Here is a 25,439-nt window from a genome sequence, read left to right on the forward strand (position 1 = left end):
CACAGGAACACACTAACACCATCATCTAAACAATGAAACCAGGCTGGTCTGAGACACACCCTCATAATGACAAGACTTTCCTGAACGTGTATTCCTGCGAGTAAGTTGAGCTGCTGGAGCTGTGAAATCTCTAAGCAGATAGACAGACCTTTATTGCTTCACCCGAGTTTTCTTAAAACCAACAATTATAAAATAAAAGAGAAGATGCCTCGAGCTGAACCAACCAGAAAAACTCTCTCCGATTACAGGAAAAGTCTCCAGGATCTAAAAAAGTCCTATGAAGCAAGTGAAGGTAAGGGAAGACAGATGAGTTGTGTGTGGATGTAAACGTAAGGTTCATTTGCGCAGAGAGTAATTTTCTGTTTTCAAAATAGGCTTCAAGGAATTAGATTACTGATAAATGAAGCAACACATTATATCCAGTCTTTCAACTCCTGTCATCACATAACCTGTTCTGTAAAGACAGTAAACCCGATAGATTTATCAAGGTAGAAAGACAGCCTACTGTTTTGCAAGAGGAAAATCCACCCACAGGAACTACGTCAGAGAGACATAAACATAACATCATCTACTCAAATCCCTAAAACTAGTCACACTACTTGAATATCAATTCAGCATAAATTTTGTATGGGACAATTTTATATATGTGTTATATTATATTAGTGAATATTAGTGGTATTATTAATGTATTATTCTGTACATATTATATATATATATATATATATATATATATATATATATATATGTAAACTTTGCTACGTGTACTGTGTAGCCGAGATTTACCATAGCAATTGCATTCAGCATATATATATATATATATATATTATACTGAGGATTTAAAATGTTATGCCTTTTCAGAGCCTGAGAAACAACAGTTATGGGGGATTATCAAGGATGAATTGCAGGACATCCTGAAGAAATACTCTTTAAACTTCTCAAAAGAACAAATGAAGGTAAAAAAAAAAAAAAAAAAAAATATTATGATGATGGTATCATTTTATTCTCACTTCCATGCAGAAACATAACAGTCTATAGTTATGTTGTCAACAGTATTCATTTAGTAGATAATTATTTGTTATCTTTAAACTGAAATGCCAAGTCATCACATTATGTCAGTGTGAGGGGCATATTTAGTGATTTGGGGGCACCAGGCAAAATCTACACTGTAAAACCTCAATTCACAAAAGTTCACTTAACTCAAAAAAATAGTTGAAAATTTGAAGTCAAATTAACTTAAACATTTTTAGTTCAATAAAATATATATTTTCAAGTGTCTGTTACTATACACTGTAAACCCTAATAAGTTCACAGAACTCTTAAGTTTACATTAAATTAGAAATTTCATTTCCAGTTGCCTTAAATTAGCTCAGTCATCTTATAAATATTGATATTTCTCAACTTATAATTAGAGAGTACTTCACTTAAAATGTTATCTTTTTTTCAACTCATATAATGTGGGAAATAAACTCAAACTTAGTCTATTGTTGTCCATTCTCAACCTAACCACAGGCTCTACTCTTCACCACAACGGTAACACTACAAAAACAACATAATAGTAACCTTTGTAAGTTCTGACATAACACAACATTCAAGTACAAACTTAAGTCCCTCTATGTTAATCTTGTAAAAAACACACAAAATAACACTCAATTTCTACATTTATTTATTTCCCTTGTTTTCTGATGCAAAGCATGCTGGGAACTTGAAAACGCAATCATTTTAAGTTCACCTTACTACAGCAAAATTTTTAGTTTACAGAACTTGTTTAAATTAAGTCCAATGAACTTTCATTATTATTTGAGTGCAATTAACTAATTTAATTTGATTCATTTCACTGTTTGGTTTTAAAGTGATGGGTCCAATACATTTGCACACATTTATCTAGATCCACCTTGAGGTGTTTTGTGTGATGCTTGGTGCTGCACAATGGTGCCCAATAGTTGTGTCCAATGTTTCTACATTTTTATGTATGTGTTATAATGGAATACTTTCATGTTGTAGACCAAGAAAATCATTTGATTTACAGTCGAGATATGGGTTTTCACAGAAGCGAAATAAATTCTTAAATGATAAACTTCACAATCAAGCCTTTAAATCATTTTTTAAGAAAGGGATGAGTCAGAAGTAAAAATTATTATATAAATTATAAAATGGGGTTGTGGGTGGATTCTAGCATTATTCTGAACAAAAACTGCAGATGGGATTAATGAAAATGCCCATTCCTCTGCCAGCAGAAGCACTTTTGGAACGTCACAACTATAGTGGTTTTCCCGGTGATAGCTATAAACAAAGCAGTGCTCATAAACACTACTTGTCCGCCTTTGGTCAGTGTGTTAAAAGTTTCCTCAATTTGTGTACATAAAGAGGAATCATTTCAATGGGAGGAACTATTTGTGAAGAAAGTTTTGCTCCAACAACAAAACAAACACTTATAAATGAACTCAGAGCAGAGCTGGGGGCTGCACCGGGATTGGGATCCTGGATTAAAATCTTGTGGCAATGGGCAGGGATCCCGCCTTCAAAGATTTTGCGTATTACAAGAATAATGGAGTTAAACAAATTACGGTTTTCTACAGTAGTGGGTGTATGTGTTTGGTCATATGCTTTTTATTGAAATAAAAATAATTGAGTTAAATTTGGAAACGTTCACTACAGTTATAAACTGAAAGCCTCCGCTCTGCTCCATACAGGAGTTGACTGACAAAACCATGCTGAAGGATTTGCTGCTCAACAGATCCTGAGCTCATTGACAAACTCATTGACAAATATTTGATTTTGTAAGATGTGCTCCCTTTACGCAGAGTGAGCATGATTACAAAATTGAAAGTGAAAATTGAACAGCAAGCTCTCATTCAAAAGCAATTTCAAAAGCGGAATACACGTGTTGTAGAAGCAGGATTAAAAAAAAAACTGACTAGAGCAGATTTCTGTTTCTGAATGAACCAGGTCAGCCAATGAATCATTGGAAATCAGTTGAGCGAATGATTCAATGACTCATAAACCCAGCTAACAGGGAATATCCTCAGAACTTCGTACATTGAGTCACAAATTCATTTTAGTGAGATAAACCAGGGATTTATTTTTCTTTTCTTTTTTTTTCCCTGTAGATCTTCAATGACCCCATTCATGGACACATGGAGCTGCACCCCCTGCTGGTGAAGATCATTGACACTCCTCAGTTTCAGAGACTCAGACACATCAAACAGCTGGGAGGAACATATCTGGTGTATCCGGGTGCTTCTCACAATCGCTTTGAACACTCGCTTGGGTGAGACTGAATTAATAATACCATATTCAAAATAAAAAATTAAATAATAATAATAAAAAAAGGTAAGGCATGCTCTTCCATGTGATGAATAACAGTCAAATGACATGCAAGCAAAAAAAAAGAACATTATTAATCTTTTTGTAAGATTCGGTGCTTTCGATGTGTGTGTGTGTGTGTGTGTGTGTGTGTGTGTGTGTGTGTGTTTGTGTTTGTGTTTTAGTGTGGCACATTTAGCAGGACGTCTGGTAAAAGTTCTTCACAACAATCAGCCAGAGCTCAAAATTACCAAACAGGATTTCCTGTGTGTTCAGATCGCTGGTCTGTGTCACGACTTGGGTGAGTAGTGCTAATACTTATTTATGAACTATTTATACTGGAATCTTCATCTCTTGTTATTTTTAACATTTTGTTATTTTCTCCAAAATTGTTGTTCCAAAGTTAATAAATACTAAGAATACATTTAATTTAATACTATTTTTGTATTTGTAATGGTGTCCATTTCACCCAAACCTTCGTAAACTTCAGCAGAGATTTATGTTGACCTTAGCTACACAGTACAGTGATAAGTACAGTAATAGTTATTACTGATAGTTTTGTGATATTTGAAACAAAAGGGACACAAAGTTTAGTGGCCCAAAACTAGAATCCCGTTTAAGTGTATACATTTGAAAAACAAGAAGATACTGCAAGTTTCAAACGGTGATTATCACTTTTAGAGGTCATGTGCAAAATGGCCTTAAAGACACATAAGACATAAAAAGAGACATAAGACTGCAAAACATGCATTTTCTTTTCTTTTTCTTTTTTTAAGGTCATGGTCCGTTTTCTCATGTATTTGATGGTCTGGTTATTCCAGGAGCCAAAAAAATTAAAAAATTAAGAGGTAAGCAGTAGTGTGACATGACATCTAATCAGAAGAATCTGTGGACAAGTTTCCTCTCAAATTATTGTTACATTTTGACATGTAGAACTACTGTAAATGTATACCTTGTAAATATTACTGGAAAAGTTTGTAATAAACTTAAATCAAATATAATGTACAATATGACTTTCAACCTGAGAGCTGCTTCTTTTTCTTAGGGCTGCATGATGACATCCCTGAAAACTGGAAGGTAAGCGCAAACACACTGCTCATGCAGCCAAAGCAACTGGTTGTGTATTACATGTATTCATGATGCCATCTATGTTTCTGTATTTACTGCAGCATGAGCAGATGTCAGTCCAGATGTTCGATGACATTGTGAGGAGTCTGAAGGCTGAGAATGAAGATGTGATGAAAGAACATGGACTGGATGATAGAGACATCACCTTCATTAAAGAGTTAATCGAAGGGGCAAAAACCTCAGAGGTACAGACTGATACTCTTTATGGTGTGTTAATAAAATTGACAGTTCAGTAGAATGAAGTCTGAACCGCTCTTCTGTTCAGTGGAGATACGAGGGCAGAGATGAAGACAAATCCTTCCTGTATGAGATTGTAGCAAATAAACAGAATGGCATCGATGTGGACAAATGGGACTATTTTGCACGGTAAATATTAGAATTTTGCACAGATGCAAGGGCTGTTGATGTCATGTGACTAATGTCTCTGGATCTCTAGGTAAATGGCAATACCGATTGGCTGAATCACTAATGATTATTCTGAGATGTGACGTCACAAATGCCAGACAAATATAAAACCATTACTCACTTTAAGAGCCTAAAAAAAACGGAGAAAATATCTACTATGGTGTAATCATTTTAGTAATGTACATATTCACAGCTGTACTTTAACCATGTCTTACCTTATTACAAGCTGTGATAAAGATGATCCTATTATTTATGCATCCACTGTGTTTTCATATTGAATACTTATTTGACAGAGACTGTCATCACCTGGGCATTCGAAACAGTTTTGACCATCAACGTCTGCTGAAGTTTGCACGAGTCTGTGAAGTGAACAAAAGAAATCACATCTGCTTCAGAGACAAGGTGCCTCATACAATCATCACACATTATTTCAAACCAAACACACCCACTCTGTGTATGGCATATAACGGTAGGGCTGCACGATTATGACAAAAATCATATTTGTTGATAATTCCCTTGAAATAGTAATTGTGATTATCGATTACAATTATCACAATTTACATTGAATGATGCAAATGCATGACATAATTTTACATGAAAATAAACAATATGAAAACACTCTAACTGAAAAACTTTTAGTGCTATAGTATTAAGCCTAAAATGTCAACTATAAATCTAATTGGTTTCTTCTTAAAATTATAAAAAATAAAAATATTGTAATATTATAGTGGTATTCTAATGTTACACTAAAACTAAATTGTAAATAATGGGAAAAACCCTTAAGATAACATGTAGAAAGAAAAAAATGCATCTTAAGCAGAAAAACATTAAGTGTACTTTGAAAGATTAATTGCCGCTTTGACCGATTAATTTCCGATTAAGTACTAACCTGATTCCAAAAAAGTTGGGAAACTGTAGAATTTGTGAGTAAAAACAGAATGGAATAATTTACAAATCTCATAAATTTATATTTTATTCACAATAGAATATAGATAACATATCAAATGTTGAAAGTGAGACATTTTGAAATGTCATGCCAAATATTGGCTCATTTTGGTTTACATGAGAGCTACACATTCCAAAAAAGTTGGGACGAGGCCATGTTTACCACTGTGTGGCATCCCCTCTTCTTTTTATAACAGTCTGCAAACGTCTGTGGACCGAGAAGACAAGTTGCTGCAGTTTAGGAATAGGAATGTTGTCCCATTCTGGTCTAATACAGGCTTCTAGTTGCTCATCTGCCTTAGTTCTTCTTTGTCACATCTTCCTCTTCATGATGTGCTAATTTTTTTTCTATGGGTGAAAGATCTGGACTGCAGGCTGGTCATTTCAGTTCCTGGATCCTTCTTCTACGCAGCCATCATGTTGTAATTGATGCAGTATGTCTGGCATTGTCTGGCATTGTCATGTTGGAAAATGTAAGGTCTTCCCTTAGAGGGACAATGTCTGTATGGGAGCATATGTGGATCTAGAACTTGGATATACCTTTCAGCATTGATGGTGCCTTTCCAGATGTGTAAGCTGCCCATGCTACACACACTCATGCAACCCCATACCATCAGAGATGCAGGCTTCTGAACTGAGCGCTGATAACAACTTGGGTTGTCCTTGTCCTCTTTAGTCCGGATGACATGGTGTCCCAGTATTCCAAAAATAACCTCAAATTTTGATTTGTCTGACCGCAGAACAGTTTTCCACTTTGCCACAGTCCATTTTAAATATGTTACGTGAAAGATAATCAGATGAAAATTGACAGTACCCTCCCCCATAGGAACGCCTACTGGCGTTCACAGACTATCCTACCTGTCGATTGTAATCATTGATAAGGGAGTGATCCAGGATGTCCCTAGCAGGTACCCATCTTCTCTCCTCCGGACCGTAACCTTCTCAGTCCACCAAGTACTTGAATCCACGTCCCCTCCATCTCGAGTACGGAATATGGTTCACCGAATATGTCGGTTCCTTGTGTGAATGAAACATGGGTTTAATCTTTGATACATGGAAGGCGAGATGAATCTTCCTGTACGTTGGAAGAAGTTTGAGTAGGACAGAAAAAAAGGCCAATACATTTTGGAGCTAACTTGTTAGATATGGAGCAGAACCGAATGGTTTTGGTAGAAAGCCACACTTTTTGACCCACAACTTATATGGGAGGCTTCGACCGGTGGCGATCGGTCTGGGCCTTGGTGTGCTCCCCCACCTGAAGAAGAGTCTCACAGGCTCTACTCCAAGTGTGGCGGCACCTCTGGATGAAGGCATGGGCAGAGAGGACCCCGACATCGGATTTCAGACTGGAAAAAATAGGTGGCTGGTAACTTAAGCTACATTCAAACGAAGAAAGGCCTGTGGATGACACTGGTAACGAGTTATGAGCATACTCAACCATAGAGAGTTGCTAAATCCAAGAGGAAGGATTCTTGGATATCAAACATTGCAACACTCTCTCCAAATCTTGGTTGGCTCTCTCGGTTTGGCCATTGCTTTGGGGATGGAACCCCGAAGATAGACTGACAGTCACACCCAGTAACTTACAAAACTCCTGCCAAAATTTGGACACAAATTGGGGTCCTCTGTCGGAAATCATGTCCATCGGGAGGGACTAGGATATACATGCAACACCAGGTTGACAAGTCTGTTGAGACTCTGGGGGAGGTCCAAGATGTACATTTCCCTTTGGATACGGTCAACCAACCCATGCAAGAACATATCCTACTGCACCTCTTCGTTCCATCTGCACTCTGCCGCCAACGTCCTGAACTCGATGGAGTAGTCAGCTACCATATGATCACCTTGTCTTAGATCTGCAAGGAGTCTGGCAGCATCCTTGCCTGTTACCACACAGTCGAGGACCCTCTTCATCTTGGTGGTGAGTGCCTGGAACAAGGTGCAGCTTGGGTCCTTGGTTTCCCACACCGCCGTCCCCCATAGCGCCGCCTGACCAGTGAGAAGGGGGAGTACAAACACCACCTTGGACTCTTCTCTCTCAAAGGTCCTGGGATGTAGGGAAAAGTCCATAGAACATTGCATGAGAAAGGCTCTGCAAAAATCGGGCTCACCAGCATAGCTCTGATGAATGGGCAGGCACGGTTCAGGTTGGTTACTCGGGTCCAATGGTGTGGGGGGGGGCGCAGTGGGATTACTCAGGAGTTGGAACTTTTGGGAGAGCTCGGACACCTGCGTTTAAAGCGCTTGCACAGCGTGCCCCGTGGTGGAGATACTCTCCTGCTGCTGATCCATACAAGCAATACTGTGGTTGATGAACTCAGTGAAGTGGAACTTGCTGCATCCATACTGATGGTAAGATCGTTCTGTTACGTGAAACATAAGCGGATGAAAGTCGCAAGTAAAATGACTCTTTATTGAGATTACAGCAAAGGTCTTCCTGTCGCAACCAGCAGGAGAGTGGTGGCACAGGGACTTCAATGGGCAATCCAGTTGAGATGAGTGACGACAGTGAAGAATTCCCCGGAGTGGTGAGTGATGAGTCAGGTGTAGAATCCACAATGAGACTGGAAAAGGTACAGCTTGACACAACAAACTCAAACTCAACAAAGATCTAAGATGATACAAAAGACAAGGCAATTAAATAGGCTGGGGAAATTACATGCAGCTGCTACTGATCACTGATGATCAGAGGTAATGCCCAAATAAAACAATCAGCGTAACGAGACGCCCACACACACACAAACACACAAGACTAGGATGAGACAGCGGCTACCTTGACAAAATGAGCATAGGCCCAGAGAAAATGGCTGCGCTTCTGGATCATGTTTAGATATGGCTTCTTTTTTGACCTATAGAGTTATAGCGGGCAATGGCGAATGGCACGGTGGATTTTTTTCACCGACAATGTTTTCCGGCCTTGACCCTTACGCACAGAGATTGTTCCAAATTCTCTGAATCTTTGGATGATATTATTTACTGTAGATGATGATAACTTTACACTATTTTACATTTTCTCTGAGAAACTCCTTTCTAATATTGCTCAACTATTTTTCTCCGCAGCATTGAGGGAATTGTAATTGCGATTAGAAATTTGATTAATTGTCCAGCCCTAGCAGAAGCTCTATTAATATATACAGAATATGTTATAGTTATATATCATGTCAGACATACTAATATGACTTTCAAATGAAGACTTTAAATTAAAGTATGTTTAAGTTAATTACATATCCTCCTGCTTTTCTAAACCTGTGATACCATGTTTCTATTGTTTCTGTCCATGTCATGAGTCAGTGAGCTCCAGAATAACCCTTGAGGCCCTTGAGAATTTCTATATAGACAAAAAACATTTCTCACACTATGATGTTTGTGTGTCTAACAGGAGGCTGATAATGTTTATGACATGTTTCGCACTCGATACACTCTCCATCGCCAGGCCTATCAGCACAAAATCTGCAACATCATTGAAGACATGTGAGTTTTGCTGTCTGGACAGTGGTGATATCTGTGCTTCTGATTTAAAAATCTTGCATTTCTAATTTTTCCTTCCAGAATATTACACAAATTAGGTAACTGACTGCACACCTTATACATGTTTCAAACACTAACTCAGATGTATTTTTTCCTGTGTTAGGTTTGCAGAAGCACTTGTACAAGCTGATCGTGATCTTCATGAAGGAAAACCTGAAGATATGCTGAAGATTTCTGAAGCCATAAAGACAGCAGAGGACTACAGCAAACTCACAGGTCAGCAAAAACACAAAACACACACATACACACAAATATATATAAATTAAAGAAGTAATTTGTGCCCTATTATACCAAGATAAACACATTTCCTCTATTATAGACTTGTGGTAATGTGTCTCAGGACATACCATACAGGAAATAACAAATTTTTATTGATGATAATAATGACTCTTCTGTTCTTTTGTCAGATGAGATCTTTGAGCAGATATCGTCCTCCACTTCTGATAATTTGAAGAAATCCAGAGACATCTTAAACAAGATCATCAGAAGAAAACTGCCAAAGTTTGTTGGAGAAGCTCGACTGACTGAGAACAGCATGTCAAAGGTTAGACAGAAGTGAAAAGCACACTGGCTTACACTTTGATTAACCCTCTAGAACTGACAAGCCCTCTCGAATCTGAAATTTCAGGAAGAGCTGATGAAAACATGGAAAACAGCATTAGAGCAGTACAGACCTACAGACCTGACTGTTTCTCTGAACGCTGAAGATTTACCAGTTTATGTAAGTTATGTTTCAAACAATCCACATCTGCCTTTATATCTTCACAAACTAGCTATTTCATCTCTTTTTACTCAGGTGGTTGATCTGGATCATGGAATGAAGGACAAAAACCCCATTGAAAAGGTCTTTTTCTACAGCAAGAGGAAACCCAACGAAGCCTCTCCCATTAAAGATTATCAGGTACTCGACACTTTAACTGTTTTATTTCAGAATATTTAAGGGTGCAGTAGGAGATTTCAGAAAATGCTAACTTTAGCCTGATAGCACTAAAATCCATCATCGCACCCTCCCTGCAATCGCTGCCCAAAGCCACGTCCCCTGAGTGCATGAACACACCCTTAGACCTGATGACCAGAGAAACATTACAACAATACATCACAGTGTTTCCCATAGACTTGCACTCTATATGTGGCGCCACTTTCCCTGGGGGAAATATATATGTGTATATAATATGGGGCTGCTCGATTATGGCAAAAATCTAAATAGCGATTAATTTGGTCAATATTGTAATCACGGTTATTTAACACAGTTATGAGGGGGTCATATGAACAAAAATTTATATGAGTGATTTATTCAAAATTATTGAAAATAATTAAACTGTCAGTAATAAAAAAACAAAGGGCAAATACAGTAGAATAAATAGATACAAATGAAACAAACTGTGCTATTTATTATTATTATTATTTAGTTGTTTTTATGCAAGTTTCAAGCAGTTTACAGCCTTGGCTACTACATAAATTAATAATCAAATGTCAAATAAAACAGCATAGTTTTCACTGTAAGAAATACACTTTTTTGTTTCTTAAAGCTACAAAAACCCTTCACTCAAGAGCAGTGTGTGATTTTGAATTTGTCTTTTTTTGTTTGATTATAAATGTAACCCCTCTCACCCGGGTCCTCTCTGACGCTCCTCGCACTCGCTCCGAGCGGGGCTCAAACCCGGGTCTTCTGTCATGGGAGGCGGACGCACTAACAAGGAGGCTAAATGGCTACAGCCACTAGCGTCTGTCGCTAGTGCGTCTCTTGAGATCGGGGAGTGAGGTTTACCTGCACAGCACTACTCGCTGGCCTCCGTTACATAAAGCACACTGTCGCAACAGGAAAATAGCCCACTGTCACATTAAGAGCCGCACAGATCCAGTTTACCATTACACGCATATTTTCATTCTATATACTCAACTCTTTATGTTCAGTTATTTCATGACTGACAAAGGTATACGTGAATAATCATGATGCAGCATTTTAAAAATATTTTTCGTGTATTTGACCGTTTAGGCACTCACCTTGAGCTAAAAGATGACTTTACATGTCCGTGTCTCTGAGCACATATATCTTCCTGAGGTGCAGAGCAAATTATTTTTCACACTTCTAAAAACATTAATAAATATACTTAAATAAAAGGGTTAGATGGAGAGGAGCTCTGTTAAAGAGACCCAGATGGATAAGGACAAGTTGTGACTTGTGAAGGCGCAAAGTCACAGTCCTGAAAAATGTTACAATTGAAAGGCCATTTGCCTGTACAATGGAAGCCCGTCTGTATGTTTTTCTTTGTTGCGGCTGTAGGCGGGGCAATCCTAACAATGTCTGGAATGTTGTAAATACTCATAGTTTTATATTTCTGCCAAGATCTGTTCAAGGTGACATGGCAGATTCCATTTTTTACTATCTTACATCAGAATTATATTTTCTGCTGTAGCTTCAGGAGAGATAGCAACACAGACAGGAAAACCTCCATGTGGGATCGTACGGAAGCCTGAGGAAATTGAAACTGTCACATGACTAGCATATCCACGATTCATAGAATTGGTAGTGTTACAGCTCTCCCAGTGTTACAACTATACCCGGTCTCCTCTACTACAATACCAGGAAGGAAGATCAGGTTTTTGATGTTTGTCTGCCATTCTCAAGTGGGAATAACTGCAAACCAGAGATCTCCAAAATGGGGCGTGAACTCCAAAATTGGACAAAATCTCCAAAACGGGGCGGGGTCTCCTTTCGCAAAGACTTTCACCATTGGCTGTGGCTTCAGCCAATTGTTACTGACTTATATTTCAAATAAAACTTTATAAATTAAAGATTGTTTTTAGTTCATCTAAAATAAAATCTGCTATATAAATAAACATTCTCCATGAGAGCAGAGGCCAAAGCTTGTGGCCAGTGGTGTTTGGACCCAAGTCTGAACCTCTGCTTCATGATGTAAACAGGAATCACTCAGAAGCCGTCCCAGCGGAGGGGAAAGATTTTACTCGATCGTTTGATTTCAATCAACGGGGCCATCCCGGAACACGAAATTCGCAGGCTAGGAGGGGGTAGTGATGCTGGGTGTAACTAAAAAGGTGCCATTGTCCGGTGAGTCTCATATTGCTTAATCTTATTGACTGTTTATCTCCTGAACCGCAACTTTCTTTACCACACTATTCAGCGCCAATCCCGCCATTCAGTCAGTTTCACTGGTTAAAGGTCCTGTTTTTCGCACTTTTTTGAAGCTTTGATTGTGTTTACAGTGTGCAATATAACATGTGTTCATGTTTCGCGTGGACAGTATTAAATAAAAAAACCCGTATTTTTCACAAAATTCACCTATCTGTATACCGAATGCGATTTGTGCGAATCTGGCATTAAACTGATTGAGATTGAGGAAACTGTCCTCAGCAAGCTGTCCTCAGCAAAATAGTTTTACACATAGTTTTACATGTGGATTATAATTTTCGGAACTGAGTTAAACATAAATTGTAACCATTCTCCAAGTACAGCGTCCCTGGGAAGCCCAAACAAAGATGATTGGACTCCGAGATGAAAATAACAGCGTTTCGACGACATGGCATGGCGACAAACACAAACGCAACTCTTCCTGTTCTCCATTAGAGTGCAACAAGACCACGCCCCCCTTTTTTTGTATTCATGTGGGCGGAGGTTAGTCAAAAAACTGTTGTAGTGACGTCATTACTGCAGGAACTAGAGGGATGTAGTCCAAACTGGTCGTTTTTTGTATTCAAATTCTGTTAAATAAGGTAGGATTAGGGATTAGCATTTTTTGTTGCATAGTTTAGGAAACACTTTAATTGACACAACCAGTAAAAACTTCAGAATCAGTTGTGGGGTGGAGTTTGCAGTGAAGTGGATTTGGGGAAAAACTGTGCATGCGTGTCGTGCACCTGTCTCTCAATGGGAGAAAGCCACACCCTATTTTGGAGCTCCCACCCTGTTTTGGAGATCCCGCCCCTATTTGGAAATCTCCAGGCTGCAGTTATACCATTCTTGCCATTCTCGCTCTGTCTGCACATCGTATGTGAACGGGCTGATGATGTACCGTGTCTGCGCGTATCGGTGCACAGAGACATGCAAATACATTTGTTGGCACGCAGGTAGCCAAGCCAAACAAAATTCTCGGACCGAGTGTTGTGACGAAAATTTCATCCAGCATACATACAGTCAGGATCTAGTCATAGTTTGGGCCATGGTCTGGCGTGGGGAGGGTGGAGTCGGCGTGGGGGAAAACACCGCGAACATCATGTATTTGAATGAAAAAAAAATTGTATTGCGAGTCATTGACGCCTACTGACTGGCAATGATACATTGCAAAATGAACTGCAATAGCTTATGATTGCCCTTATTTAATTAAAAACTGGGTCAATGACCCAACCAAATGTCGTTTCCAGACATATTTTGTTATCTGGTTGAATCTCCAGGTAAAAATGATTATGAATTATACATTTATGCCACTTTCTGAAACAAAAATCAATGTTGAATAAGTGTTTCTTCCCAAGGGTTTCTTCGTTCCCAGACCAATGTATAGCAAAAAAAAAAAAAAAAAAAAAAAAATTCTTAAGACAATCACCAATTGCACCTCTATGTATTTTTCCAAATGAGTGTGATCAGCTATGTTTCCATCCACTGGTTTTTATGCACATTTTAAAATATCACATAAAAAAAGAAAAAATAAGGCTGGATGGAAATGGCAATTAAATTCTAAATATAAAACAAACATTAAAAAAAATACATATAAATAAGTACACATACATAAACTATCATGGAAACATATTTACAGAATATGAAATTAAATGTTGTTTTGGTTATTCTGAAATGCCTGAGCCAAAGTATTCGACAAAGTGATTCAGCATAATGGCCTCAAAGAATGACTGCGTTCTCAAACAGCAGTCGTCCACCTCCAAAAAGCATTTTAACATGACAGCAGTTATTGCTGCTCTGGGGAGCAAGTAATTTATTTAAATAAAATAGATTAAAAAACATTAGCTTCTACTTCTGCAGTGAATTAGTCTTTTATTTGACGTGTTAGGCACCAGTCTATAAGGAAGTGGCGATTTTGTTTTATGCAATATTCAAATTTTGCGATATTCACAACTTTGGATTGAAACATCCAAATAAATAAGTAAATGAATAAACAAATAAACAATTAAATAATTAATAAACAAACAAGCAAATAAATAATAAATAACTAATTGCACACAGACTTGAACTTTGTATAAAATATTTTTGAAAACTGGTTGTGTTATGTGTCTTATTTTCAGCTCTCCAGTTTCCTGCCAAATAGGTTTAATGAAGAGATGGTCAGAGTTTACTACAAACCATCTGATGATCAGGCAGCTGAAGATAAGAAGGAAGAGAAGAAGAAGGTGGAGGAGGCAGAAAAGTGCTTCCAAATGTGGTGTGGCTCCAATTTTGGAGTCAAATAGGCAGCTGAATAATTGACATATAAATATTTTCTGTGACTGTAACACAAAATTGGTTTACTCCAAGAAATCATCTGCACGTTCAGTTAAAATCAGTTTTAAGGTAATGGTTTATAGTTATTTAATAATGCAAAAATGTAATCAAAATTAAAAAGAAATTTTTTTGAAATTCTGGTGGCAGAATTTTTTTTTTTTGTGCGTGTGTTGATTTATGAGTTTTAAGATTGTGTAGGACTGATGAATGTGGAATTAATAAAAAAAGTTTTAATTTATCTGTGTTGCATATTTATTTGCAAAAGGGAGCAGCAATACGTTATTTACATGTAATGGTTTTCATATTTTAGGGATGTAAATTTATAATTTATATTATAATATATCTTATTATTTTTTTAAAGGGGTCATATGATGCGATTTCAATTGTTCAATTCTCTTGGGAGTGTTACAAGGACTTGCTCACAGCCTGTATGTTTTGAGCAGTGTAGAGTAGTGCTTGCTGTTTGTCGTTTCTCTGATCACAAATGCAGACATGGTTTTATTTACGCAGCACAATACACAACACAATGCGTAAAAAGAAAGTATAAGTCATTAAAATCAGTAATCATGTCTCCACGTGATGCAGCAAATGCCTTGTTTGTAATAGGTTTTATTGGTTTTGTCTCATCATGGAGTTCTTGTCAGAACAATGGGACACGGCATCACAGTATGGTAAGGGACGTAACATTTCCGTCACACACTTGAGGAATCAGCCAATTACAACACACTGGATAGCTGGCCAATCAGAGCACACCTTTCTTTACAAAACACGAGTTTTGTTAAAATCGGCATGATTCAGAAAGGCGGAGCATAGATGAGCAACAATAATGTACAGTATGTGGAAAAATAATGTGTGTTTTTAACCTTAAACCGCATAAACACATTGCATTACATAAAATCCACAAAATAATGTTCTTTTAAGCAACGCCATAAGACCCCTTTAAGTAATCTGCTACGCCGATTCAATCATTTGCATCTATAATTGAAATGAATGAGTGTGAATTATGACACTAATGTGATTTTCGGTTTGCTATTGACATTGACATGTTTTTATCAGAGTGCTTGTCGATACTCTAGAGAACATTTCACACTTGATCTAACTTAATAAATTTACTTTTCTGTCTTGTCATTGAGCTAAATATTATAGTTAATTTAGTTAATTGAAGTAAAACTAAAATTTGTTGGTGAAATTTAAACTCTTTGCTTCAAATCTATTGATAATTTTGTGTTGTGTGAAAAGCATGTGACCACTGACATCATCAGCTGGGAAAATATGTGGAAAAACTTATCAAGGAGTATATGGTATTTTTTTAATTACCGTAATTATTTAACTTTAGATAAGATTAAACATAATTGTAAACATTTACACGTTTCTGGTCTGAAAAAAAAAAAACATTCTGGCTTTTGTTTATTTGCTTAGATCTATAATTACTCTGAAGTGTCCCCAACTGACTCTTAACAGAAGTATATTTAGTGTATTTTACTATTTAATGTTATTGTATTTTTTACAAAGCAGATGTTATACATTTTTGGAGGTTAGCTGTGTTTAATGGTTTACTTGATTTGTTTTGTCAGATCGTTCAGAAGGATGACTCTCAAATAGAGTTTGAGATGAACAAAGGCAGTGTTTGTCTTCAGGGAGGATCCTCTCCAGACACCACGTTATACTGAGGTTGTTGTTGAAGGTGTACAAGTCCTTAATGAATAGCCATCAGTTGAACATGTGTCATGTTATCTGGCCTCATATGCTTTAATTACATATAACTGGATGTTCAAATTGCCTTATATTGATTGACGTCAAATATCTACTTTAATTCTCTGCTTAGTTTTACTTACTTTCTTTTTTTTCCATCATCATCAACAGTTGCTGTTGCGGTTTTAGTTTCTAAACTTTAAGCATGCTGCACTCAAAAGTTTGCACTGAAGTGGACTGGAGGGAAAATTGTGCATACGTGTCATGTGCCTGTCTCTCAATGGGAGGAAGCCACGCCCTATTTTGGAGCTCCCACCCCGTTTTGGAGATCTCCAGGCTGCAGTTATACCGTTCTCAATATATAACTGTTTTTCTCCAGTTTGCTTACTGTAAACTTAATTTACAATTTATTGTTGTTAAAATACATTTCACTGATGTGTCTTTTTATCTTACACTTTTAACCCGTTTAACCCCACAGGAAAACCGCACTACAGAGAGTAAAAGTAACACTGGAGCAGTTTTGCCATTAATGAGATATTAAGTGATTAATTAAAAATTAAGCATTAGTGAACACCCATGAAGTCAACAAGCAGAATCACTGAAAGGAAGAGAGAGAGAGAGAAAATAACTACCAATGAAATAAAAGAAGACACCTTAATGTCAGCAGAGTATTAAATAACTCCACAAACAGTATTGCCATGGTGCGTTTCCCAGGAGTGTGCTTCCCAAAAGCATCATTAGCTACAGTAACTACGGTCTCAAGTTCCACTGAACTCAATTGTCAACAACAGGATTTGGATGGGTGGGGAATGCTGTAACATGGAAATAATAAAGAAATAACAAAAATCTTATTGAGATGGATTATTTATTTGTGATGATTTTAAAACATATAGCAGTCTGGTTGACTTATCTCATCCAGCATCTAATCTTCTATTGAGTGTGTTTTGTTCTTTACACCCTTTCACTTCAAAGTACAGTAAAAGTCACACTGCTGCTGTCAATTATAAAAAGATTTTAAACACACTTTTACCAAACAGTTCTGAACACATCAAGATTCAGCAAATGAATCTCAGCAATGGTGATAATTCTGCAATGCATGCTGGGAGTCATGGGTGAGTTTTGCCCTGTGCTTGTACCCAGCATTCATTGCGACATGAAACATTTAACGTCTCCTTGTTGAGATGTTGATTCTTGATAATTGTATCTAAATGTTAACGTAACTTAAAATATTATTAGCACTTTGTGTTTTCAGAATCCTTCATAACAAATAATTATCACATAGCTAAAAACCACTTCTCTATCAAAACAGCCCAAGAAAGATAATGTTGAAAAGTCAGATCAAGTGCCCAACAAAAGTAAAAACTGCTGTCGATAATAGTGATTTTAAGGAAATCCATTATTTAAAATCTCTTGTTTCTCTTTTTTTCTGTTATTGTTGTTTCTCTTTCCATCAGTGATTCTGCTTGTTAACAGCGGGGTTTCATCAGTTTCTGGATTCTCTGTCAGGTGGACTATATTAGTAAACTCATGCAAGAAATATTGAATGAAGATGTATGGTGTGATAATTCACAGTTAAATTGCAGTCAGCTACTTTACCGGAAACAACAAATATTATCCAGTATTTATTGTTTTGTATTGAATATTACTGTTAAGATGGATACAGTATGTTCCTGTTAGAATTTGGCAGTTTTTTACATCACAGTTGTACACTGTAGTATTATAGCATCAGTAAGTGATCTGATAATGAGAAACTTATCGAGGACCGAGTACTTCAATGAGCAATACAACTCAATGAACTCATAAACAAATAATTAAATGTTATGCCTGAAAATGTTATAAGTTCAAATACTTAATTTTCTTTCTTTTATTGGAATTTGCAGATTTTTAATTTCTTCAAAGCATTGTTTATTCAGAAAGATTTTGTTTTGCAGTTTTTATTAACATATAAACCTTAAACCTTAAATCTAAAGCGCTTATTTCATTAATCCACATAAACATGATGGGATACATTTTTTGAACATATTAAGTTATTAAAATTAATTATATGAATTATATATATATATATATATATATATATATATATATATATATATATATATATATATATATATATATTACAAATGCAATGAGACTGAAATCTAGGAATCTGGAATCTGAAACAGGAATCTGAAACAGCTTTCATTTCCAGTAGGAGCTGATGCCCCCACCAGGACATTCACAGAAGAACACAACAGATGATCAAACTCATCAGTCATTATGACACACCCTCAATATGTAAAGCTATGGTGACATGACACAATGGGCTGATATAAAATCTCTAGACTGTTCTGCAGATTAACATCATCATCGTTTTCAACTACATGCAAGAACATCATCAGATACTTGAGAAGAAGAAGAGATGTCTGCATTTGAAGGTGCAACAGATGGTGAGAAAACAAAACAAATAAAACTATATATATACATGAACAAAGTGAATAAATGCTTTAGCTTGATATTTTTTTTTAAAAAGCTGTAATTACAGTTTTAGAAATATATCAGAATGCAGTCAAATTAAATGTGATGGAAATAGTTTTCATATATATATACACACTGGGGATGGAACGGTTAAACTTTTTTATAGTTACAGTTTCGGTACAGTTCGGTATGTGCTATGTTTATGTAAAAACTATACATATATATATATATATATATATATATATATATATATATATATATATATATATATATATATATATATATATATATATATATATGAATACAGATATTGAATAAAGTAATAAATTAATGATTATATTTAGTAAATAAGCAAATGCTATTCAATCAAGAGCAGAGCGTAATTTCTTTCTTGTTGCTGTTTGATTAATATAAAGATTGTCACTTTAAAAGAACTCTTAAAAGACATTTTGATAATACTTTTTGTATTAATTTGTCCAAACACAATACTGCAGAGAAAGCGTAAAATTTGCGCGCATCGGATGAGCGCATGCACAAATCGTCTCAGTGCGTGAGCTCGAGTCCTCTGGCTCTTAAATGTTGAAACTGGCAAAGCTTAAATGAGTTTAGTTTAAGCACATATTAACGTGCTCTATAAAGGTCTCACCTGTGCGCGCGCTATCAGCTCCCGGGTGATGACGGAATAAATATGACTTCATATTCCAGCTGTGAACAAGAGGTTTTTTTCTCTCTTTTTTCTCTCCAAGGTTTTTCTCTCTCTCTCTCTCTCTCTCTCTCTCTCCTCGCTGTTGTTTTAGCTAATGTATTGGGAAGCCAGAATGCGCGTCCATCATCAGAAACATACATTAGCCAACCCGTTTTTCTTTTACGTGTTATTTATAAGAAACCATAGCCTATTACAGATACGTTGTCAGATTTTCTAGATCGTGCCGGACCGTGTGTGGAGAACCGCACGGTTTATTTTTATTTTATTTATTTATTTTTTTGAACCCTCCAACCCCTAATATATAATATATGCGTATAATTTTGTTATGTACAGTGATTTTTGTTTTCAATCTGAAACAACTCAGTATATCTCTAACAGGTATAAAATTGCATATGCTTTCTCTGCAGTGAGCAACATCGCTGAGGAATTGCAGAAAAACTCCCTAGACTTTTCAAAGGACATCATGAAGGCAAGTGAAGCATTAAGAGGAAGGCAGAAAATCTCCTCTATGGGAAATTATAGCAAAATTATATTCAATTTCATAATATTATTGGAATGCCATCCAAGTCAATTTTCAATTTTCAAGAATTCAATTTTTGAATTCAGTGAAAATATATATTTATAATCATTAAAGTAAGGAAAATACTGTCTATTCTAAACTATTGGTTGTGAACATGTGGTGCAACATAAAAGAAACAAGGAATCTGATTGGCAAATGTCACATCATGCTCATCTAAAATATACATGTACATAGTCATAAATACCTAGACGCCTCATTGGCCGCTCGACCGCACATCAGCATCACCATCATATTGGAGCTGGCAGCTTTCCATAACTCTCACATCAGGACAGAGGAAAACACACCTGACTTGTCAACAGCTTGGGGGTCCACAAACCATCGCACAATAATAAAAACAGATCTTGGTGTATTCTCATTCACAGATAAGAATCAAAAGTTGTTTCTGGCAATTTTTCTTTTTATTTTATTTGTATTTGCTGGTTGTATTCAATTTTCTCAGTTATGGTAAATTATTAAAGTTTAAATATTTCTTTAAGGGAATGGGAATGAACTATGTTCTGACCTGAAGCACAAGAAAAATGTTGGCGCTGAACCACTAAATTATCAAATTAAAAAAAAATTAGTCAGAAGGGTTTAGTAACCTTATTTTTAAGTGACATTAAATAATAAAACATTTATTTATCTTTCAGGTTCAGTAGTCAATTCGAGAAAAAAAGATAAAAAGATTAAAAGTAAAAAGTAAAAATAAAAAGACTGCAAGTGTTGTCACTAGCAGAAGCGCAAGCGTCTGAGGAGATGCTAGTCTGCAGCCAGACCATTCTCCATTATATTATAATACAACTGTACTGCTGACTCTGCACTGAGTACCAAATGTACTTATGCTTCCTGTGCATGTTTACTAAAACAATGGTGAACTACAAAACTACATTAAACTAACAGATCTCTCTTGTGCAAAAACACAATATAGTTGAGTTCAGTATTTACTCTCATTATCACTGTATGACTTTGCATAACTTTTTTCTATGGATGTCCACAAATATTTTAGTCAAATTAACTTTTTTTTTATCTGATTAATCTGACTTTTACGTTTTACAGTATATTGCTGTTTTTTTTTTTTTTTGACTTAGCAGCAAACTGTAGAAAAAAACAGTTATTTATAGTGCCATATATGCACTGTAAAAAACTGTGCCGTTAAAAACAGTAATTTACTTGCAGCAGGGTTGCCAGTAAAGTACTGTTAATTTACAGCTCTCAACCATTAATATACCACTCTTAATTTTTTTTTACAGTATTTTACCGTAAATTCTACCATGGAAATTAACTCAACTCCCACTATTTTTTAAACAATTTGAGTTTAAAAACTAGCATTCCTATGATGTTAGTACTACAAACTTATTTCATTTGAGTCCATTGAGAAGTAATATTTCCTTAATATAACAATGCAAACACTTAATGTGAAGTAGTAAAGTAACTAAAATACTTACTTTTACTCAAATGACTGCAATTCACTGTCAGCTATAGCCAGAGATGGGGACTCGAGTTTGAGACTCGGACTCGGGTGCGACTTAAGTCGCACACACATTGACTTCAGACTCGACTTGAGACTCGTCCTCGAAAGACTTCAGACTCGACTCGGACTCGAGCTGCGGGACTTGTGAACAATGTTAATTTTTAGTAAACGTCTGATGAGCTCGCTGTTAGAGTTGTGACGTTCGCGAATGAACCGATTCTTTTGAACGGCTCATAAACATGAACGATGGAAGCGGAGTCGGCTGGAGGGGAGCCGTTCTTTCTGTCGTTCTTTTTTCCTATGCGTGTTTCAGAGCGCGTGTTTCACACAGATGCACACAAATGAGCTCCTCCTCGAGACAGAACAGTTATAGGGGGAGAGGCGCACGCAGCGCAGGCCAACCCTTTATAGCGTGATGATATTAGTTTATAGTTGTGCACGCATCCTTCACGTGAGTACTCCAGTGGAAAAAAACCTGCGTGCCTCTGTCATTGGGTAGGAGCGGAGCCATGACGTTTTGCACAGATATTCATTGCAGCCCACTTTGTTATTGTTCATTGACTTGAAGGGGCTGATGTCCTATTTGCAAAGTTTACAGTAGTAATAGTATGTACTATGTAGACATTTCCATTTTATCTACTTTAAATATTTTTTGTTTTCTATCAAAATGTTCTTGTGTGAAACAATGTTCTTGTGTGGAAGTGTTTGTAGTAAAAGCTGTTTTACACAGAAATTCATTGCAGCCGGTTTTGTTTTTGATGTTTATTTGTGAGTAGGTATTGTGAATAACATAAGTCAGCGTAGCTTTGTTCATTCTTAAGCCAGACAAGAGGTGTGCAGCTATACAGCCAGGGGCATCCCAGACAGAAGGCCATTACTAAATCCATAAATGCAAAATACAGATATTAACTTAAAAGTAAAGCATTCTTGGTGTTTTTGTCATGTTGCAATAGGCTGTTTACACTGATTATATACCAAAATCAAAGCTGATACTGTATGCTAATAGTTAGAGTTGGCATAATAACATATTACATGCTTTGAATTCCTTATATATAGCTATGCAGTGTTCTAAGCAGCTTGGATGGGTCGCTGTACGTGATGCAACATTTATTATAACCAGAGACTTAATATAATAAAGAGACTTGAGACTTGACTTGGACTCTAGCTCAGAGACTTGAGACTTGACTTGGACTCTAGCTCAGAGACTTGAGACTTGACTTGGACTCTAGCTCAGAGACGTGTGAGCATCTCTGGCTATAGCACACATGTATGTGCTGAAATACTTACACAGAGATCACCACTGTATCAGCGGACCCACATTTACTGTCTTTATATAAAGCAGCAAAGATCAAACTTGTGGCTCATCATTGACTGAAGCACAGCCTCTAATCTCCAGCACAATGGTGAACAACAAAACTACATTAACAGATCTCTCTTGTGCAAAAACACATTAACACAGTTGAGTTCAGTGTTTACTCTCATTATCAGTGTATGACTTTGCATAACTTTCTATGGATGTCCACAGATGTTTTATTCAAATTATTATTTTTTCTTCCATTTGGTAAATCTGACCTTTATGTTTTACAGTATATTACTGTTTTTTCCTTGACTTAACGGCAACAAACTGTAGAAAAACTAATTATGTGATTAATTGATGATTGAGCACTAGTGATGAACACCTGCTATTAACAAACAGAATCACAAAAGGAAAGAGAAACACAAGAACTAAAACTTCAGCCACACCCTTGATGAAATCAACTTAAATAAAATAATTCATCAAATCTCTCAAGATCTAATTAAACAACTCCTAAAACAGCCTAACCCGATTCACATTACTAACCAGACTGACTTTATTTCTGTCCGAAGTCTACAGAAGGTCTTATTGAGCGTTAAAGAGGTTTAGGTGTTTTTCACTACCATGATGGAGATCAGTGTTTACATTAGTTGGCCTCTTGAACAGTGACTTTTCAACACTTTTCACAACAATGGTGACAATCCACAAAATAAACAGTTAAGTTCTGAACATCACAAAACATGCTACTAAAATTAAAGACAAAAGCAAAAATACAAGCACATAATAATTCAATGAAATAAGTGGATAATGCAGGGGCATAATTTATTCATGCCGCAATGCATGCTGGGAGTCATGGATGAGTTTTATCCTGTGCTGGTACCCAGCATGCATTGCATCATCAATATTGCTCTCAATAAGTTATTTTCATCTCTGATCTGACATAATTAAAGTCAGCCTGATAGTAATGTGTGATGCTGATTAAGCTGTTTGTTGATTGTTTAAATCTTCAGCTGATTTAATCTAAGGCTGTGGCTGAAGTCAGTTGTAGTTCTTGTGTGTGTCTTGTTTCTCTTTTCTTCAGTGATTCTACTCGTTAAAAGCAGCTGTTCATCAGTGTCTGGATTCACTCATTAGTTTTCATACTCTCTGTCAGGTGGACTATATTAGTAAACTCATGTAGGGAATAGTGAATGAGGGTGTAGGGTGTGATGTGTGATTGTACCTTTAGGGGTACAATTATTTAGGGGTACATGCACATTAACCACATTTTAGTATAACCTATTCACTTTCAGAAATAGGGGTACAGTAGGTGTCCATTTCTGTCCCCCAAGGTACAATCTAGACTAACGTACATCATAGGATTTATTATTGGACCTCAAGGTACATGTATGGTACGTCTGGTTTCTTCTGTTTCTTTCTTTTAGTGGAGACAAAGTTATAGCACGGTTACGCATGGTTCTTACCAGATTTGGGTAGTCCAGGGGCCAAAGAGTAAAAGTCCTGCCATATTTTTGCTCCATCCATGAACTCAGCAGATGATTTCATCAGACTCTCAATAACAGCAGGTGTTAATCATTAATGCACAATCATCATTTAATTAGTTACTTAATTATCTCATTAACTTTAACTCTTTGAGGACTTGGGATTTGACTCCAGACTAGTTTGTGACTTGGAAGGAATGACTTGAAATGACGTCAGTTACTTCCAAGTATCCTCAAATCTGGCCCACGAGATCCACTTTCCTGCAGAGTTTAGCTCTAAACCTAATCAAACACACCCGAGCAAGGTAATCATGTCCTTGGGATCATTAGAAAATCACAAGTATGTGAGTGTGATCAGGGTTGGAGCTGAACGCTGCAGTGCACTGGCCCTCCAGGACAAGATTTGAGAAAGCCTGGTTGCTTTTATGCCTGCTTCTGATATTTTTTGAAGGACCTCCTTGGTTGAAAGCCTTGTAAGAACCAGATTTGGGTAGTCCAGGGGCCAAAGAGTAAAAGTCCTGCCATATTTTTGTTCCACCCATGAACTCAGCAGCTGAGAGGAGGAAACAAGTCATTCCTTCCAAGTCAACTTTACAAATCTTCTTTATGCACCAAGCGTTTGTAACACTCCAAAGAGAAAGGAACAGTTGAAATTGCATCATATGACTGTAAGGTCCAGGCACATGGCCCAAGGAATGTGTTCTGTCTTTTCAGCGCAAAGAGTTATTCAATTTAGGTTAAACTCTTATCTGACTCCATTTTAGTATCTAATCTGACTACATTTTATTATTACCTCCAATTTATGTTGGAATACAAATTGGTTTCTAATTAGTATTCTGACATTTGATTATTTTAGTTAAACTCTTTATCTCATATTAACTAATTCTTTCAGGTTCTCATGTAACTAGCAAGGATTCAACGTACAATACGAGTCAATAATTATAGAGTAAAACAGAATAAAATCAAATGTAACAATTTATTATCAGTCAGGTAAATATGTATTCTGCCAATTACATACCCAATTCAA

At 36.6% G+C, this 25,439-nt stretch overlaps 2 protein-coding genes across 2 annotated transcripts in view; both read left to right on the forward strand.

Moving 5' to 3' along the window:
- Positions 1–204: 204 nt before the first annotated feature.
- LOC127948407 (deoxynucleoside triphosphate triphosphohydrolase SAMHD1-like) lies at positions 205–14,724 on the forward strand. Its single transcript, XM_052544841.1, has 15 exons — positions 205–292; positions 859–953; positions 3,108–3,268; positions 3,489–3,604; positions 4,080–4,151; positions 4,349–4,380; positions 4,473–4,616; positions 4,697–4,797; positions 5,130–5,238; positions 9,161–9,252; positions 9,413–9,525; positions 9,717–9,853; positions 9,938–10,030; positions 10,106–10,210; positions 14,560–14,724. Exons 1-15 carry the CDS (start codon positions 205–207, stop codon positions 14,722–14,724), a joined length of 1,623 nt encoding a protein of 540 aa, XP_052400801.1.
- Positions 14,725–18,807: 4,083 nt separating this feature from the next.
- The window catches only part of LOC127948408 (deoxynucleoside triphosphate triphosphohydrolase SAMHD1-like), a 29,836-nt gene continuing 23,204 nt past the window's right edge, over positions 18,808–25,439 (forward strand). Inside the window, exon 1 of the mRNA XM_052544842.1 lies at positions 18,808–18,873. Coding sequence (XP_052400802.1) covers positions 18,808–18,873 — 66 coding nt within the window. The remainder of the gene's footprint in view (positions 18,874–25,439) is intronic.

Source organism: Carassius gibelio, chromosome B1 (genome assembly GCF_023724105.1).
Source record: "Carassius gibelio isolate Cgi1373 ecotype wild population from Czech Republic chromosome B1, carGib1.2-hapl.c, whole genome shotgun sequence".
Classification (NCBI taxonomy): Eukaryota; Metazoa; Chordata; class Actinopteri; order Cypriniformes; family Cyprinidae; genus Carassius; species Carassius gibelio.

Excerpts from the sequence above, each read along its gene's own strand:
- LOC127948407 (XM_052544841.1), top strand. The coding sequence starts at position 205 with ATGCCTCGAGCTGAACCAACCAGAAAAACTCTCTCCGATTACAGGAAA. Across the intron at positions 3,605-4,079 it reads TGGTCTGTGTCACGACTTGG|GTCATGGTCCGTTTTCTCAT; the intron begins GTGAGTAGTGCT and ends TCTTTTTTTAAG. Across the intron at positions 9,253-9,412 it reads TGCAACATCATTGAAGACAT|GTTTGCAGAAGCACTTGTAC; the intron begins GTGAGTTTTGCT and ends TTCCTGTGTTAG.